This window comes from Bos javanicus, chromosome 17, assembly GCF_032452875.1.
Source record: "Bos javanicus breed banteng chromosome 17, ARS-OSU_banteng_1.0, whole genome shotgun sequence".
In the NCBI taxonomy this organism is placed as follows: Eukaryota; Metazoa; Chordata; class Mammalia; order Artiodactyla; family Bovidae; genus Bos; species Bos javanicus.
This window is the reverse complement of record NC_083884.1, coordinates 35,767,115-35,781,927: the sequence shown is the minus strand read 5'-3', so window position 1 is coordinate 35,781,927 and position 14,813 is coordinate 35,767,115. Positions and strand designations below refer to the sequence as shown.

Sequence of the window (14,813 nt, the reverse complement as noted above, 5' to 3'; positions counted from 1 at the left end):
GTCAAAGATAAGGTGTCCATAGGTGCGTGGATTTATCTCTGGGCTTTCTGTTTTGTTCCATTGATCTATATTTCTGTCTTTGTGCCAGTACCATACTGTCTTGATGACTGCAGCTTTGTAGTAGAGCCTGAAGTCAGGTAGGTTGATTCCTCCAGTTCCATTCTTCTTTCTCAAGATAGCTTTGGCTATTCGAGGGTTTTTGTATTTCCATACAAATTGTGAAATTATTTGTTCCAGCTCTGTGCAGGATACCATTGGTAGCTTGATAGGGATTGCATTGAATCTATAAATTTCTTTGGGTAGTATACTCATTTTCACTATATTGATTCTTCCAATCCATGAACATGGTATATTTCTCCATCTATTAGTGTCCTCTTTGATTTCTTTCACCAGTGTTTTATAGTTTTCTATATATAGGTCTTTAGTTTCTTTAGGTAGATATATTCCTAAGTATTTTATTCTTTCCATTGCAATGGTGAATGGAATTGTTTCCTTAATTTCTCTTTCTGTTTTCTCATTATTAGTGTATAGGAATGCAAGGGATTTCTGTGTGTTGATTTTATATCCTGCAACTTTACTATAATCATTGATTAGTTCTAGTAATTTTCTAGTGGAGTCTTTAGGATCATGTCATCTGCAAACAGTGAGAGTTTTACTTCTTTTCCAACCTGGATTCCTTTTATTTCTTTTTCTGCTCTGATTGCTGTGGCCAAAACTTCCAAAACTATGTTGAATAGTAATGGTGAAAGTGGGCACCCTTGTCTTGTTCCTGACTTTAGAGGAAACGCTTTCAATTTTTCACCATTGAGGATAATGTTTGCTGAGGGTTTGTCATATATAGCTTTTATTATGTTGAGGTATGTTCCTTCTATTCCTGCTTTCTGGAGAGTTTTTATCATAAATGGATGTTGAATTTTGTCAAAGGCTTTCTCTGCATCTATTGAGATAATCATATGGTTTTTATTTTTCAGTTTGTTAATGTGGTGTATTACATTGATTGATTTGTGGATATTGAAGGATCCTTGCATCCCTGGGATAAAGCCCACTTGGTCATGGTGTATGATCTTTTTAATGTGTTGTTGGATTCTGATTGCTAGAATTTTGTTAAGGATTTTTGCATCTATGTTCATCAGTGGTATTGGCCTGTAGTTTTCTTTTTTTGTGGGATCTTTGTCAGGTTTTGGTATTAGGGTGATGGTGGCCTCATAGAATGAGTTTGGAAGTTTACCTTCCTCTGCAATTTTCTGGAAGAGTTTGAGTAGGATAGGTGTTAGCTCTTCTCTAAATTTTTGGTAGAATTCAGCTGTGAAGCCGTCTGGACCTGGGCTTTTGTTTGCTGGAAGATTTTTGATTACAGTTTCAATTTCCGTGCTTGTAATGGGTCTGTTAAGATCTTCTATTTCTTCCTGGTCCAGTTTTGGAAAGTTGTACTTTTCTAAGAATTTGTTCATTTCTTCCACGTTATCCATTTTATTGGCATATAATTGTTGATAGTAGTCTCTTATGATCCTTTGTATTTCTGTGTTGTCTGTTGTGATCTCTCCATTTTCATTTCTAATTTTATTGATTTGATTTTTCTCCCTTTGTTTCTTGATGAGTCTGGCTAATGGTTTGTCAATTTTATTTATCCTTTCAAAGAACCAGCTTTTGGCTTTGTTGATTTTTGCTATGGTCTCTTTTGTTTCTTTTGCATTTTTTTCTGCCCAAATTTTTAAGATTTCTTTCCTTCTACTAACCCTGGGGTTCTTCATTTCTTCCTTTTCTAGTTGCTTTAGGTGTAGAGTTAGGTTGTTTATTTGACTTTTTTCTTGTTTCTTGAGGTATGCCTGTATTGCTATGAACTTTCCCCTTAGGACTGCTTTTACAGTGTCCCACAGGTTTTGGGTTGTTGTGTTTTCATTTTCATTCATTTCTATGCAAATTTTGATTTCTTTTTTGATTTCTTCTGTGATTTGTTGGTTATTCAGCAGCGTGTTGTTCAGCCTCCATATGTTGGAATTTTTAATAGTTTTTCTTCTGTAATTGAGATCTAATCTTACTACATTGTGGTCAGAGAAGATGCTTGGAAAGATTTCAATTTTTTTGAATTTACCAAGGCTAGATTTATGGCCCAGGACGTGATCTATCCTGGAGAAGATTCCGTGTGTGCTTGAGAAAAAGGTTAAATTCATTGTTTTGGGATGAAATATCCTATAGATATCAATTAGGTCTAACTGATCTATTGTATTGTTTAAAGTTTGTGTTTCCTTGTTAATTTTCTGTTTAGTTGATCTATCCATAGTTGTGAGTGGGGTATTAAAGTCTCCCACTATTATTGGGTTATTAGCATTTGCGTCCCTCTTTTGTCTCTTTTTTTTGTCTTTTATATTTTTTCCTACCTCCTTTCGAAGACTTGGGTTGCTTTTCTGGGTGCTTGATGTCCTCTGCCGGCATTCAGAAGTTGTTTTGTGGAATTTACTCGGCGTTTAAATGTTCTTTTGATGAATTTGTGGGGGAGAAAGTGTTCTCCCCGTCCTACTCCTCTGCCATCTTAGCTCCTCCCCCTCTTTTCTCTCTTGTAGAACTCCCCCAAGAAGCCACAGGAGTGGGCTAAGGGAGAGGGGTTAAACCAGATACTGTGAGAATCTAAACTGCCTCTTTATGAAGTTGACTTGTCCCTCTTGGATCTCTTTAGGCCTACTCACTTGCATTTTATAGTGAAATGCTGCTGTGTTGCCCAATGTTAAATGTTTCAGTTCATCAGTTAATAAGTAGTTCATGATGGGCAGTTCAGGTTGCAGAATCCTTTGGTGTCCTGTGGTCAGACATTGGTCTTTACCAAGATTTTGCTTTTAAATGGGGAATTATCTCCAGAGTAGGGTGTGGTCTTTCTAAAAACTATAGAACTGTGTGGTCATTATCTTTCAGGGAATTTCTAGAGTCTTTTAACAACAGCTCTATCACAAACACTTTGAATACCACTGGGTCTTCTGGGTCATATATCTCATGTGGCTGAGGAACTTGAATTGAGGCCTGGACCTGCAATATAACCCTTTGTTGCTGGGGGCTTTACTGAAAACTGACAGCCTTATAGAGTTACCCTTCAAAATGGGTCAGTATAGTGTATATAGCACACTTTCAAATTCCAGAGGCCCACCAAGCTTTGTACTTCTTTGCAGTTGGCCTTTCAAGACACAGAATCTTGTCCTCCACTTTAAAGGAAACTCCTAACGTTCAAAACACTACTGGACCCTTAGAAACTTCATTTTTGTGACACATCCCTGAACTTGTTGCCCTTCTTCTACCCCACATTTGCCTTATTCGTGTACTACTCCTACCTGTTTCTTGCCAACAAATCCAGTTAACAGCACCAAAGTCATTGACCAGCATGGTATTCTTTGAAATAGTAAGATGATCAAGTACTCTCCAGACTAATGAGGACAGAGAGCAGTAAAATTGATAGATCCCTGGGATGAGACAGTTAAGATGTTCTGTTGCCAATGTAATTTAAATGCAAATGGCGGTAGCTAGAGACTGTCAGTCAACTGTGCTCCCTGGAATAGTGCTATGGAGATGTGCTAGGAGGCTTTGTGATCCCTTTGAGCCCTTCGGAGAAGGACTCAAGCTAATATTTCACCAGGCTAAGTCCCCATTCTGATTGATGACTCACATTGGAGTTTCAGAATTACAGGATCCTTTAGGGTCATTATCTAATAACTTGCCAGAATATCTCAATAATTCCCATTCTTTAGTGAATGGGCTCCCACATGAATATCTCTTCCAAAATTGCTTGGGGAAATTTTTACAGTATATACCTGTGGCCATATTACAGGACCTTCCTTATTCTGTGCTATTCCCAGAATGACAAATATCTGAGTTTGTTTTTATTCATCAACTTTATTAAATAATTTTAGTCAATGACCTGCATAGACATTATATTTAAAAATTCAATATACAAATAAATACTTCAGGATAAATAATTTAACTGAATTTTTTAGAGCCCGTAGGGCTTACAAAAAGAATCTTAAAAGATCCATATTTATCATCTTAAGACTAACAGTTACAAAAGGTAGGAAAACATATATCAAAAAATAAATATAAATTTTAAATATTTAAATAAATAGAAAGCCTGATAGTTTAAAATGAGAGGCACTTAGTTATCAAGTCATTGTTGAGTAGATGCTTTGACAAAAGGTAATCCATTTGTTCAGAAATTCTACAGCGTTTACTGTTGCATCATCATATTCACATGTGAATCTTGTTTCAGATCCCTATAAAAGAAAACATTTTAATTTTGTTTTAGTTCAAAGTAGTTTACCTTATATACAATTATTTTCAGTTCAAGTCTTATAGAGTTATGGCCTTTATTTTCAAGTATATTAAACATATTAACATTCACATTTTCTTCAAATGACCAAAATTATGTGCCTAAATTAGTGTATGTTATGATATCCAGATAGTGACATATAAGCTGTAATTTAACTTGTGCTTTTTATCCTTTAGGATGTCTATTAATTAATGAATTTTGTACTTTGACAGATGGATGAGGAAAGAGAGCCATGAATCTCTCACATCACCCAAGTTCCTTGTATATTTCATGCTTCCTATGTGTTTAAAATTCTTAAGGTCCTGAAAGTGAGTATTACCTCTAAATAAAAAGTTAATTATCTGGTCCATTGGCCATTTTACTGGTTGCCATTTTTTTAAACAAATCACTTAGTTCTTCTACCAAATGATAGGAAAACCCCATTTAAAAAGTATTTTGGGTAATCAGAATTAGCTATTCTGGAAGATGATCTGAAAAAAATTTAAAAATATAGTAGGTCCCCTACATCCAAATGAGTTCTGTTCCCAAAGCGGATTTTGTAAGTTGAATTTTGTTTGTAAGTCCTACAGAGTTAGCCTAGGTACCCAACTTAACACAGTCAGCTATATACTGCTGCTTTTATACTTGCTTCTAGACATCCTGGGCTTGAAACAAAAATACCCACTACTACTGTACTCTATACAGTACTACACAATAAAGTACACAAAGCACATCACTTGTAGAGGATGCAGGAAAGTGACAATGTATGCCAGACACGTGCACTAACTTTTATGATTGGACATGTGAATGCACATTCACATCTTTGAAAGTCCACAACTTAAAGATTCATATGTAGAGGACTTACTGTATATAATGACACCTGTCTCCTTTCTTTGAAATTCAATTCAGTATCTTCTCCCAATCCCAGTTTTGTGTTAATGTGAGGGGTGACAAAGTGCATTGGTAGGGGCTTGTCCCTGAGTGGATGGTAGATAGAGGCCCTCTAGCTTACACTTCCCAGATCTACAATTTGTCACCTAACATAAAAATGACTTATATTCATAATGGAATTTAAATGCATGAGTACTTCACAAATACCAAATGTTACACAATGTTAAAATGCCCTTCCATTTATTTTATTTCCAGGAGAACAAATATAGTAATATTTTACCTGTAGTTCCAAAACGATTCTCTTGATATTGTCCATTGAATCCTTGATCTCTCTGGGGTTCAGGTTTTTGCTTGGAGCTAAATTTAGCACTTCCTCTAGAAGTTTGAGTTCTTCTAGTAAACACTTAAGATGTTTCAATTCTGTAGCCTTGAATAGTAGTAAAAATAATTATCAGATCAATTTTCCCTGACTAAAGGTCAGAATCAGAAATTAATATCAAAATTTATTTTATTAATAGAGACAGTATATAGTTTGTACCAATTCTCTGTTTCTCAGCATTACTATAAAGATGGATCAATATAGTTTACATTATAAAACTGGAAAAATTAGAGTTTAGCTGCCCATAGTTAGCATTAACTGTTAGTTAACAAATAATAAGTCATTAATTTCAGCTTAATTTGGCTTTGCAAAAAAGGCAGCATTTCTGCACCCAAATGCAAATTACCAATATAGGTTGAATTCTTTTCCAGTCTGTGTAGAAATTATTAGAGCCAAGAGTAGTCATAATTTGGAAGTGTAGGTTCACATTCTATGATTCTAATATTTTAATAATGTAAGAGTTATGAATCATATAGAATGTTAGGGACAGAGGGAGCTCTTGGATGCAATCTGTCACAATCGCAACATTTTATAGATTAGTTAATTGTAACTACTTAGTAATGGCTTGATATAGCAAGGCCCATAAAACTGCATCTTAATTTTTTATTTTTCTATAAAAATTATAGTAAGATGCATTGTTAAACATAACATCTCAATCAAATAAAAGCTTACAGTATTTGAAGGATTTTTGGATAGGCTCCCTGATTCAGACATGTACACACACAAGTACACACATACACATACTCATATATATAATGATAATATTTCATATTTCTATGGTATATTATAATTTCAAAGTGTTTTGTCCTAAATAAGTCCATTTAAGTCTCGCAGCCACCTTTTGACATACGTAATACACTGTGTTATCACCATGTTACAAATAAGGAAACTAAATCTCAGAGTTTAAGTGTCTTCCCCAAGGCCACATGACCAGGTGGTGTGTATGTGTGTGTGCTCAGTTACGTCTGACTCTTTGCGATCCTATGGACCATAACCCACCAGGCTCCTCTGCCCGTGGGATTATCCAGGAGCCCGAATTAGATGTCAGTTCTTTTTCTTTATAACATTATCATAACAACTTTTGAATTAAATGTTTTTGCACCTCTTTTAAATTCTTTTGCAAACATGGAATAGTTGTAAAATGGAGAAATGAATGGAGTTTATCACATTACTTTTAGTTTCAGATAGATTTTGTGTTGTCATTTAGAAACTGTTAAATTTCAAAGAATTCTACCACCCTGCACATAATCTGTTACCTCACTTTTAGAGAGAGAGGTAGGAATACACCACGTACATCTTATGACATTTTCATCTAATGCTCTTTCAACTTGCTACTAAAAATTAACAAGTTTAAGGCTTAAGTTTTTGACATGAACTTGGAGCTCTTTCCCTCAGAATAGTCTAGTGTCTTTATGCTACTGGAAGTAAGAGTTATGTGACTCTGATTAAGTTGGAGGAGCATCTGTATTTCCTTTTCATCTTTTAAAAGGGTAGTTTGAAAAAAAAGGGTGAAGAAAGTGAAAGTGTTAGTTGCTCAGTCATGTCTCTTTGCAACCCCATGGACCGTAGCCCCTCAGGCCCCAGTGTCCATGGGATTCTCCAGGCAAGAATAACTGGAGTGGGTTGCCATGCCCTTATCCAAGGGATCTTCCTGACCCAGGGATTGAACCTAGATCTCCTGCATTACAGGCAGATTCTTTACCTTCTGAGCCATCAGGGAAGTCTCAAAGGGTAGTTTGATATCTAATGTCCTCAAAGTTGACCCTTAAAACACAGTTTTATTATGGGCTATTCACCCAAGGACAAGCGCTTTTTAGGATCAGAGTCTTGGCCATTACTTTTGACTGGCATAACAACTAGGAAACTTGACACACCTAGTGTATCTCTAGGAGCTTGGATGATGCTTATCTGTCTGAATCCCCAGACAACCAAATGGAACTTTTAGTCTTGGAATATAAGTCATATAGCACCAGAAGTGTCTAGGTTTATTTGCATAAAAGATGTGTAAGTCCCAGTTTTTACTCTATACTCTCCAGGAAGAATTTTGTCCTTATTATTACTTCTAATTGTTACTCCTTATATGGCATTTCTCGTATGCCAGGCACTATTCTGAGTACTTTACATTTATTCATTAATTCTCACAAAAGTGTATGAAGTATATACAATTATCATTTACATAAGATACTGTGTCACAAAGAGAATAGGTAACTTGCTCAAGGTTACAAAAGCTTGGACATGGCAGAGCTGAGATTTCAGGTTAAATAATCTGTCCTAGGATCTGTGCTATGGATTAATGCTATACTGCCTCTTGAAGGAAGATCCTTAAGAATCCTTCCTAAAACAATAAAGGATTTTTTCAGATGGGCCCTCTGAAATCAGTTTTGCTAATTTGAATGGTAAAGTGATATGCTCAAGTATCTCCAGAGTTTTATATTTTTAAATAAAAAAGTAAGTCAACACAATCTTTTTAAATATTAAATTAAATATTTAAATTAAATATGCAGCAATAAAGTGAGAATATTATTCCTTTTTTCCCATTTCCTCTACCCCAAAATATACATAAGTATATATTTTTAAAAAACTGCAAAGCCATTTTTCAGAAACCCATTATCAAACTTGAGATTCTTTTTAAAAAGATACTGAAGTTACTATTTCTTCTCCTCAGATGAAGTGCTATTAATCCAGTTAGTGTGTAAATTTTCACATTACTTTCAGTTTTCTTAAAATTGAACATAGAAAGTTGTACTTACGTTAACCTTGGGCACGTAAAAGTCAAATGTATGCATCCTGGAGAGCTTGAGGTTCTCAGGATTCTGAGAAAGCATAACAGGTTGTTATTTAAAAAGCAGACTCTAGTTAGAAAAATTAACTGTAATAATTTGAGTAAGAAAGAAAATAAACTTACTTTAACTTTCTCCAAAAGCAACTGTAAATCCAGCAGCAATGACTTCACTTCTTTCATTGTGTTCCCCGTAGAGCTTGAAGTAGGTGCACCGTTTGCAACGAGTGCAAGAGTTAGTGCAATGCAAGACAAGAGTTGTATCTTGTACATTGTGGCAGGAGTTGAGGTTACTGTGAGTAGTGATTAGAGAGGCAGATAGGAAGTTCTAGAACAAGAGAAGCAATTTATACTTTTAATTCTGGAAAAATATGATGGGGGTGTCAAAATGTTTTACATATTACACATACTTTCAAAGATTCTACCTGTGTGGCAAAAAGCATTACCTTTATTTTTCCTCTTCTGATGACTCTTTGGAATTTCTTTAAACCCCCATAAACTGACTGAATGGATTTAGGTGAAATCCCTCTTGGTTACATTAGCCCACACTTAGGTGGCAGTTCTAATTCATACAACTAACGCCTTCTGTATGAAACAGTTTTTCCTCCCTCTTTCTTTAAGGGGGTGGGGATACAAAAATGGCTCATGAAAAATTTCTCTTTGTCATAAAACTGTGCGGAACATGTGGAGCACCATGTTGTGGTGGACAAGAACAAGAGTAAATAGTTGAAAAGAATAAATTTTTAGATTTGTTGATTAAACAGGAAGAATATTGGTTTCCTGTTCCAGGATGGCTTTACCTTTTTATCTCCACGATGACTGAGCTAATGCATACAATGTGATAGATTACTTCTTACACAATCAGCTAGAGAGGTATTAAAATTAGAATACATAAAATACTGAGTTTGGGGCACTGTTTTATGCTGTTTTAATTTTAATGTTTCTTGTGTCTGTTTACATCTCTTAATGTCTGTTGTACTTTTTTTTAATAGTGTGGTGTTTAACAAATACTCAGAAAAGGATTTGCATACAAGAGTACTACTACTGCTAGCTGTGTGTGTGGGGGTAGGGTATTAGTCATTTTTTTTACAAATTTATTTTTGCTCCTTTATTATTTTTTATGGGCATTAAGGGAATATAATGAGAGTTGGAATGTTGCCAGAATCAAGGATGTTTTTTTCTTCCTCTCAGTCTCTCAGGGGCCATTTGAGCTATATTAGTCTTTCTCCCTCTTCATGCCCATTTCATTTCTTTCTATCTGTTGAACGATTACTTGTATTTCTTTAAGGGGGAAAATTAGCATAACAATAGTAATCCCCAGGCTTGTTTATAGGAAGCTTACTAACTGGAATTTATGGATACCATTTGCATATTTTTTAGGAGAAAGATGATATGGCTAGCTTGAGGTGTACCAGTACTGGCCTAATTATTGTGGCTGGGAGTGAGAAAGACAGGGTAATAAGCAGTCCAGAAGGCCATGATGAGCCATGGAATGTGTATGCGTGTATGTGTGTGTGTCTTGTGGATTGAGAGCAATTGTCAGAATAGGGGTATTTGGGCTCAGTTACTCCAACATATGGTGACTGCAACAGATGGTGACTGCAGCCATGAAATTAAAAGACGCTTACTCCTGGGAAGAAAAATTATGACCAACCTAGATAGCATGTTGAAAAGCAGAGACATTACTTTGCCAACAAAGGTCCATCTAGTCAAGGCTATGGTTTTTCCTGTGGTCATGTATGGATGTGAGAGTTGGACTGTGAAGAAGGCTGAACACTGAAGAATTGATGCTTTTGAACTGTGGTGTTGGAGAAGACTCTTGAGAGTCCCTTGGACTACAAGGAGATCCAACCAGTCCATTCTGAAGGAGATCAGCCCTGGGATTTCTTTGGAAGGAATGATGCTAAAGCTGAAATTCCAGTACTTTGGCCACCTCATGCGAAGAGTTGACTCATTGGAAAAGACTCTGATGCTGAGAGGGATTGGGGGCAGGAGGAGAAGGGGACGACAGAGGATGAGATGGCTGGATGGCATCACTGACTCGATGGACGTGAGTTTGAGTGAACTCCGGGAATTGGTGATGGACAGGGAGGCCTGACATGCTGTGATTCATGGGGTCACAAAGAGTCGGACACGACTGAGCGACTGAACTGAACTGAACTGACTCCAGCATAACTCTTACAATACAGACACCAGAACTCTAGCAATAAAAGTTACTAAGAGGGATATTCATTACAATTCTTGGAGCACCTTTATGAAAAAATAAAATACTACAAAAAAACTTGTGACTAACAAATACTCAGAAATGAGTTTACATTCAAGGGTATCGATGCTAGTTTTATAGTAGACTTTATATGTGCCATGTATACGGCTTCTCTGATGGCTCAGCGGTGAAGAATCCACCTTCAGTGCAGGAGATGCAGGTTCAATCCATGGGTCAGGAAGACTCCCAGGAGCAGGATATGTCAACCCACTCCAGTATTCTTGCCTGAAAAATTCCATGGACAGAGGAGCCTGGCGGGGTACATACCATGGGGGTCAAAAAGAGTCAGACGTGACTGAACACGAAAGCGTTCAAAGAGTGCCATGTATAAACCAATCCATAAGTTTCTAGTTTTTATGTTTTCACTCTTTAATAAATTTAGATTTAGTCTCTAAAGCACCTGTGACACTGAGTGTAACAATAATAGTTATAAAATAATACCAGATCAGTATTTTTTAGTCATTAGATCAGGTAGGATACTTGGGATTATGTTCATTTGCACTCAGTACAGTGCACTAACTGCCTGAATGATGGTATAGATATATACTTCTAATTTAAACTGGGAAAATTTGAGGAAATACTTTTCCAAGCCATGTCTTACAACTTCCCCATTTTTACTACCTTATTTATTTTTGTCTATTCTGTAGACAGATACTTCTCTAACTCCTATGATACTGTCAGGTATATAGAAAGAAAAAAAGTATGCACAGACACATGATTTCGTTTAAGCCTTACCTGTGAAGTGATGGTACCATTTTGTAGGTAGAAAATTGAACGTCAGAGAAGTTAAATAATTTGTTCCAAGTTATTTAGCCCTTACTTCCAGTTTGAGACAGAACAAGGATTTGAAATCAGAATATTCTTACTCCAAACTCCACACTCTTATCATTTATATTCTTTCTCAAAGGAAACATGTGCAGTAGAAAATTCATAGGTAGACAAGTATAATGCCAGGTAAAAGATGATTACTGCCTTGAGAAGGGTGGATATAAACAATTTTGAAGAAGAAACATGACTTTAAACTGAGTTTTGACAAAATGGTTAAAATGTAGATATTTAAATTTAAGATTAAATTGAGGGTAGGTAGGCAGGAAAGGTTATACATTCTGTGAGCATAATTTTTACTTTTTTTTGTTGGTCACACCACAGGGCATGTGGCATCTTAGTTCCCTGATAATGGAATAAACCAGTGCCTCCCTTACTGGAAGTACAGAGTCTTAACCACTGGACAACCAGGGAAGTCCAGGTTATACATTCTAAGGAACACAGTTGTACTTAAAAAGAACAGAGAAAAATGGTTCAGTACTTTTTAGATATGCATTAGACAATATTCTGAAGAATATGAAACATCTTCCTAAAATGTAAAAACAAGCATTACAGTTCCTAAGGAGGAAAAAAAGTAAAGAAAAAACCAGATTATAGGCAAATAACTTTTTCTTTTAGAAAAGATTAGAGACAAATGATCATGCTCTTTTCCTTATTTTATTTTATTCTTTTTTACTAAAAACTGCGTAATGTCTCTCTGTACCTTTCATATCAAAACCACAAATTTAGCATTAGTTCTAAGGGAAAGGCTATTTGGTAATCTGTGTGTCAACTCTGTTATACTTGTTTCACTTCTTTAAAGACTTTGAGTGTGTCTTCCAGCATCATCAGCTCAGGCTTTTACCCTTCCAGAGTGGAAGGATTCACACCCACACTTTTTTTCTGTGTGGGGGCTTTTCCAGCAAGGCCTTTGATGTTCTCAGAGTCTTGATATTTGTATTTCTCCGGCTATTTCCATTAGAGAATAGGTCAGTGTATGGCTGAATTGACAGGACCCTGTAGAAAATTGAATTCCTAAGCCCCTGCCTTGTCCTTATTATTGTGTAACAAGCATCATTATAGAAGCTTGGGGAGAAAGCTACAGCAAACGTACACTGTGGCAAACTTTCACTTTTTAACATGTCTGACACATCAGCTGGTTTCTCTGGCTATAGCAGTAATAGAATCAGTAGTAGGCTGCTAACTGCCACGTGTCACGTTGCCTATTTCCCCTATCAATAAGCAGCTATTTTAGTTGCTTAATGTTGTTTGTGAGTCTGTCTCAAGAGTCCAGAGTAACCCAGGTCCCTAAAGCTGTCTTCCAAAGAGGTTGGTCAGTCAGTTGCATAATTGTCCAGCCATGACTTTCAAGAACTCTGTCTCGTGCAAGAATTTCTTCTTTTTGAGCCTTTTTCACAGCTTTGTAAAACTTTAATTTTGTCTGGAGCTTGATGCCTGTATTAATGTATGTCTTGTTGGTTTCTCTAAAGGTCTCTTGACTTTTCAAGATATAGTTCTCTCCCTTTAAAGTTAGACTATATTGTTGGCTAAGCTCCATACCATCTAGAGAGATTTTTTTACTAGGAGCTCTGTTTCCTATGAAAATCCAGATTTCCTCAGGCATAGGATGGTGACCATTCTTTGTCTTTACTAGACCTATGGTCCTCCATAATGTGATACCACTTCTGTAAATATGTCTGTGAATCACAATTAAGTCTTATTTGCATGGGGTCTTCCGAGTGGTAAATTTTAATGGTGTTCACAACCTTTTGGATGAATTATTTCTTTGATACTTTTATTTTTGCAAAGTATTTTCAAATTGATTATTTTATTGAGTCACATTCTGCTGAAAGAAATTTAACATTTGTAGAGGTTGACTTAGGAGAAGGCAATGGCACCCCACTCCAGTACTCTTGCCTGGCAAATCCCATGGACGGAGGAGCCTGATGGGCTGCAGTCCATGGGGTTGCTAAGAGTCGGACATGACTGAGCGACTTCACTTTCACTTTTCACTTTCATGCATTGGAGAAGGAAATGGCAACCCGCTCCAGTGTTCTTGCCTGGAGAATCCCAGGGATGGGGCAGCCTGGTGGGCTGCCGTCTATGGGGTCGCACAGAGTCAGACATGACTGAAGTGACTTAGCAGTAGCAGCAGAGGTTGATTTGCCCAAGACCACATTCTTAAATTAGTGGTGAAGTTAGAGCAAAAGTCAAGGCTTCCTTGTCTCCAATGTCATGCATTTCCCGTGTTAAACAGTGATGCCAAATTCTGGGTCCATTATGCTGCATAGAAAAAGCTGAATTTTGCCCATTTTCCATCTCACTTATTCTCTCAGTAATAGCTGATGAATCAAGTGAGGCATCATCCAATATCCACCTTCATTTAAGCAACACCTTGTCTAAGCAGCTTTACGATTTCTAAGAATTTAGAGCAGCTGAATTCATATAGTGGCTATAAAAGCTGGGTTTTGCTCATATCTTTTAATCTCTTTCTGGGGTCTTTTAAAAGCACTAGAGCATTTGCTATTTCCTAACACTTCTCCCATGTTTAAAGTAAGAAAACGATTGTGTCCAATGTGGATTTAAGCTGCATTGTCCTTTTAGGAGTGCAGTATCCAAGGTTGATATGAAGATATGACACACAAGGCAATTGCATTTGTCAACTAAGAGACAGCTCACACTTAAATGCGATGAGAATAGGAGTATCTTCAAAATCTTTTCTGGAAATTTCCTTTTTGTGTAACTATCCAACCCCTATGACAAATCACAGACCACCTGACCTGCCTCTTGAGAAATCTGTATGCAGGTCAGGAAGCAACAGTTAGAACTGGACATGGAACAACAGACTGGTTCCAATTAGGAAAGGGAGTATGTCAAGGCTGTATATTGTCACCCTGCTTATTTAACTTATATGCAGAGTACATCATAAGAAACACTGGACTGGAAGAAACACAAGCTGGAATCAAGATTGCCGGGAGAAATATCAATAGCCTCAGATACGCAGATGACACCACCCTTATGGCAGAAAGTGAAGAGGAACTAAAAAGCCTCTTGATGAAAGTGAAAGTGGAGAGTAAAAAAGTTGGCTTAAAGCTCAACGTTCAGAAAGTGAAAATCATGGCATCCAGTCCCATCACTTCATGGGAAATAGATGGGGAAACAGTGGAAACAGTGTCAGACTTTATTTTTGGGGCTCCAAAATCACTGCAGATGGTGACTGCAGCCATGAAATTAAAAGACGCTTACTCCTTGGAAGGAAAGTTATGTCCAACCTAGATAGCATAGTGAAAAGCAGAGACATTACTTTGCCAACAAAGGTCCGTCTAGTCAAGGCTATGGTTTTTCCAGTGGTCATGTATGGATGTGAGAGTTGGACTGTGAAGAAGGCTGAGCGCCGAAGAATTGATGCTTT

At 36.8% G+C, this 14,813-nt stretch overlaps 2 protein-coding genes across 3 annotated transcripts in view; one reads left to right on the top strand and one right to left on the bottom strand.

Annotated features, from left to right (window-relative positions):
• Nucleotides 1-4,667, top strand: part of ADAD1 (adenosine deaminase domain containing 1) — an 85,834-nt gene extending 81,167 nt beyond the window's left edge. For both annotated transcript variants that reach the window (XM_061384259.1, XM_061384261.1), the window contains one exon: nt 4,519-4,667. In XM_061384259.1, the coding sequence (XP_061240243.1) occupies nt 4,519-4,526 (8 nt within the window). In that variant the 3' untranslated portion in view covers nt 4,527-4,667. The remainder of the gene's footprint in view (nt 1-4,518) is intronic.
• Nucleotides 3,954-9,057, bottom strand: IL2 (interleukin 2). The gene is made up of 4 exons (XM_061384262.1): nt 8,461-9,057; nt 8,306-8,368; nt 5,457-5,603; nt 3,954-4,250 (listed from the first exon to the last, which is right to left on the bottom strand). The coding sequence occupies exons 1-4, from the start codon at nt 8,605-8,607 to the stop codon at nt 4,140-4,142; spliced, it is 468 nt and encodes a 155-aa protein (XP_061240246.1). The 5' UTR covers nt 8,608-9,057; the 3' UTR covers nt 3,954-4,139.
• Between the last annotated feature and the right edge of the window lie 5,756 nt (nt 9,058-14,813).

Coding starts and splice junctions, on each gene's coding strand:
- IL2 (XM_061384262.1), bottom strand. CDS start 8,607: ATGTACAAGATACAACTCTTGTCTTGCATTGCACTAACTCTTGCACTC. Junction 8,369..8,460: donor TGCTTTTGGAGAAAGTTAAA/GTAAGTTTATTT, acceptor ATGCTTTCTCAG/AATCCTGAGAACCTCAAGCT. Junction 5,604..8,305: donor TTTACGTGCCCAAGGTTAAC/GTAAGTACAACT, acceptor CTACTATTCAAG/GCTACAGAATTGAAACATCT.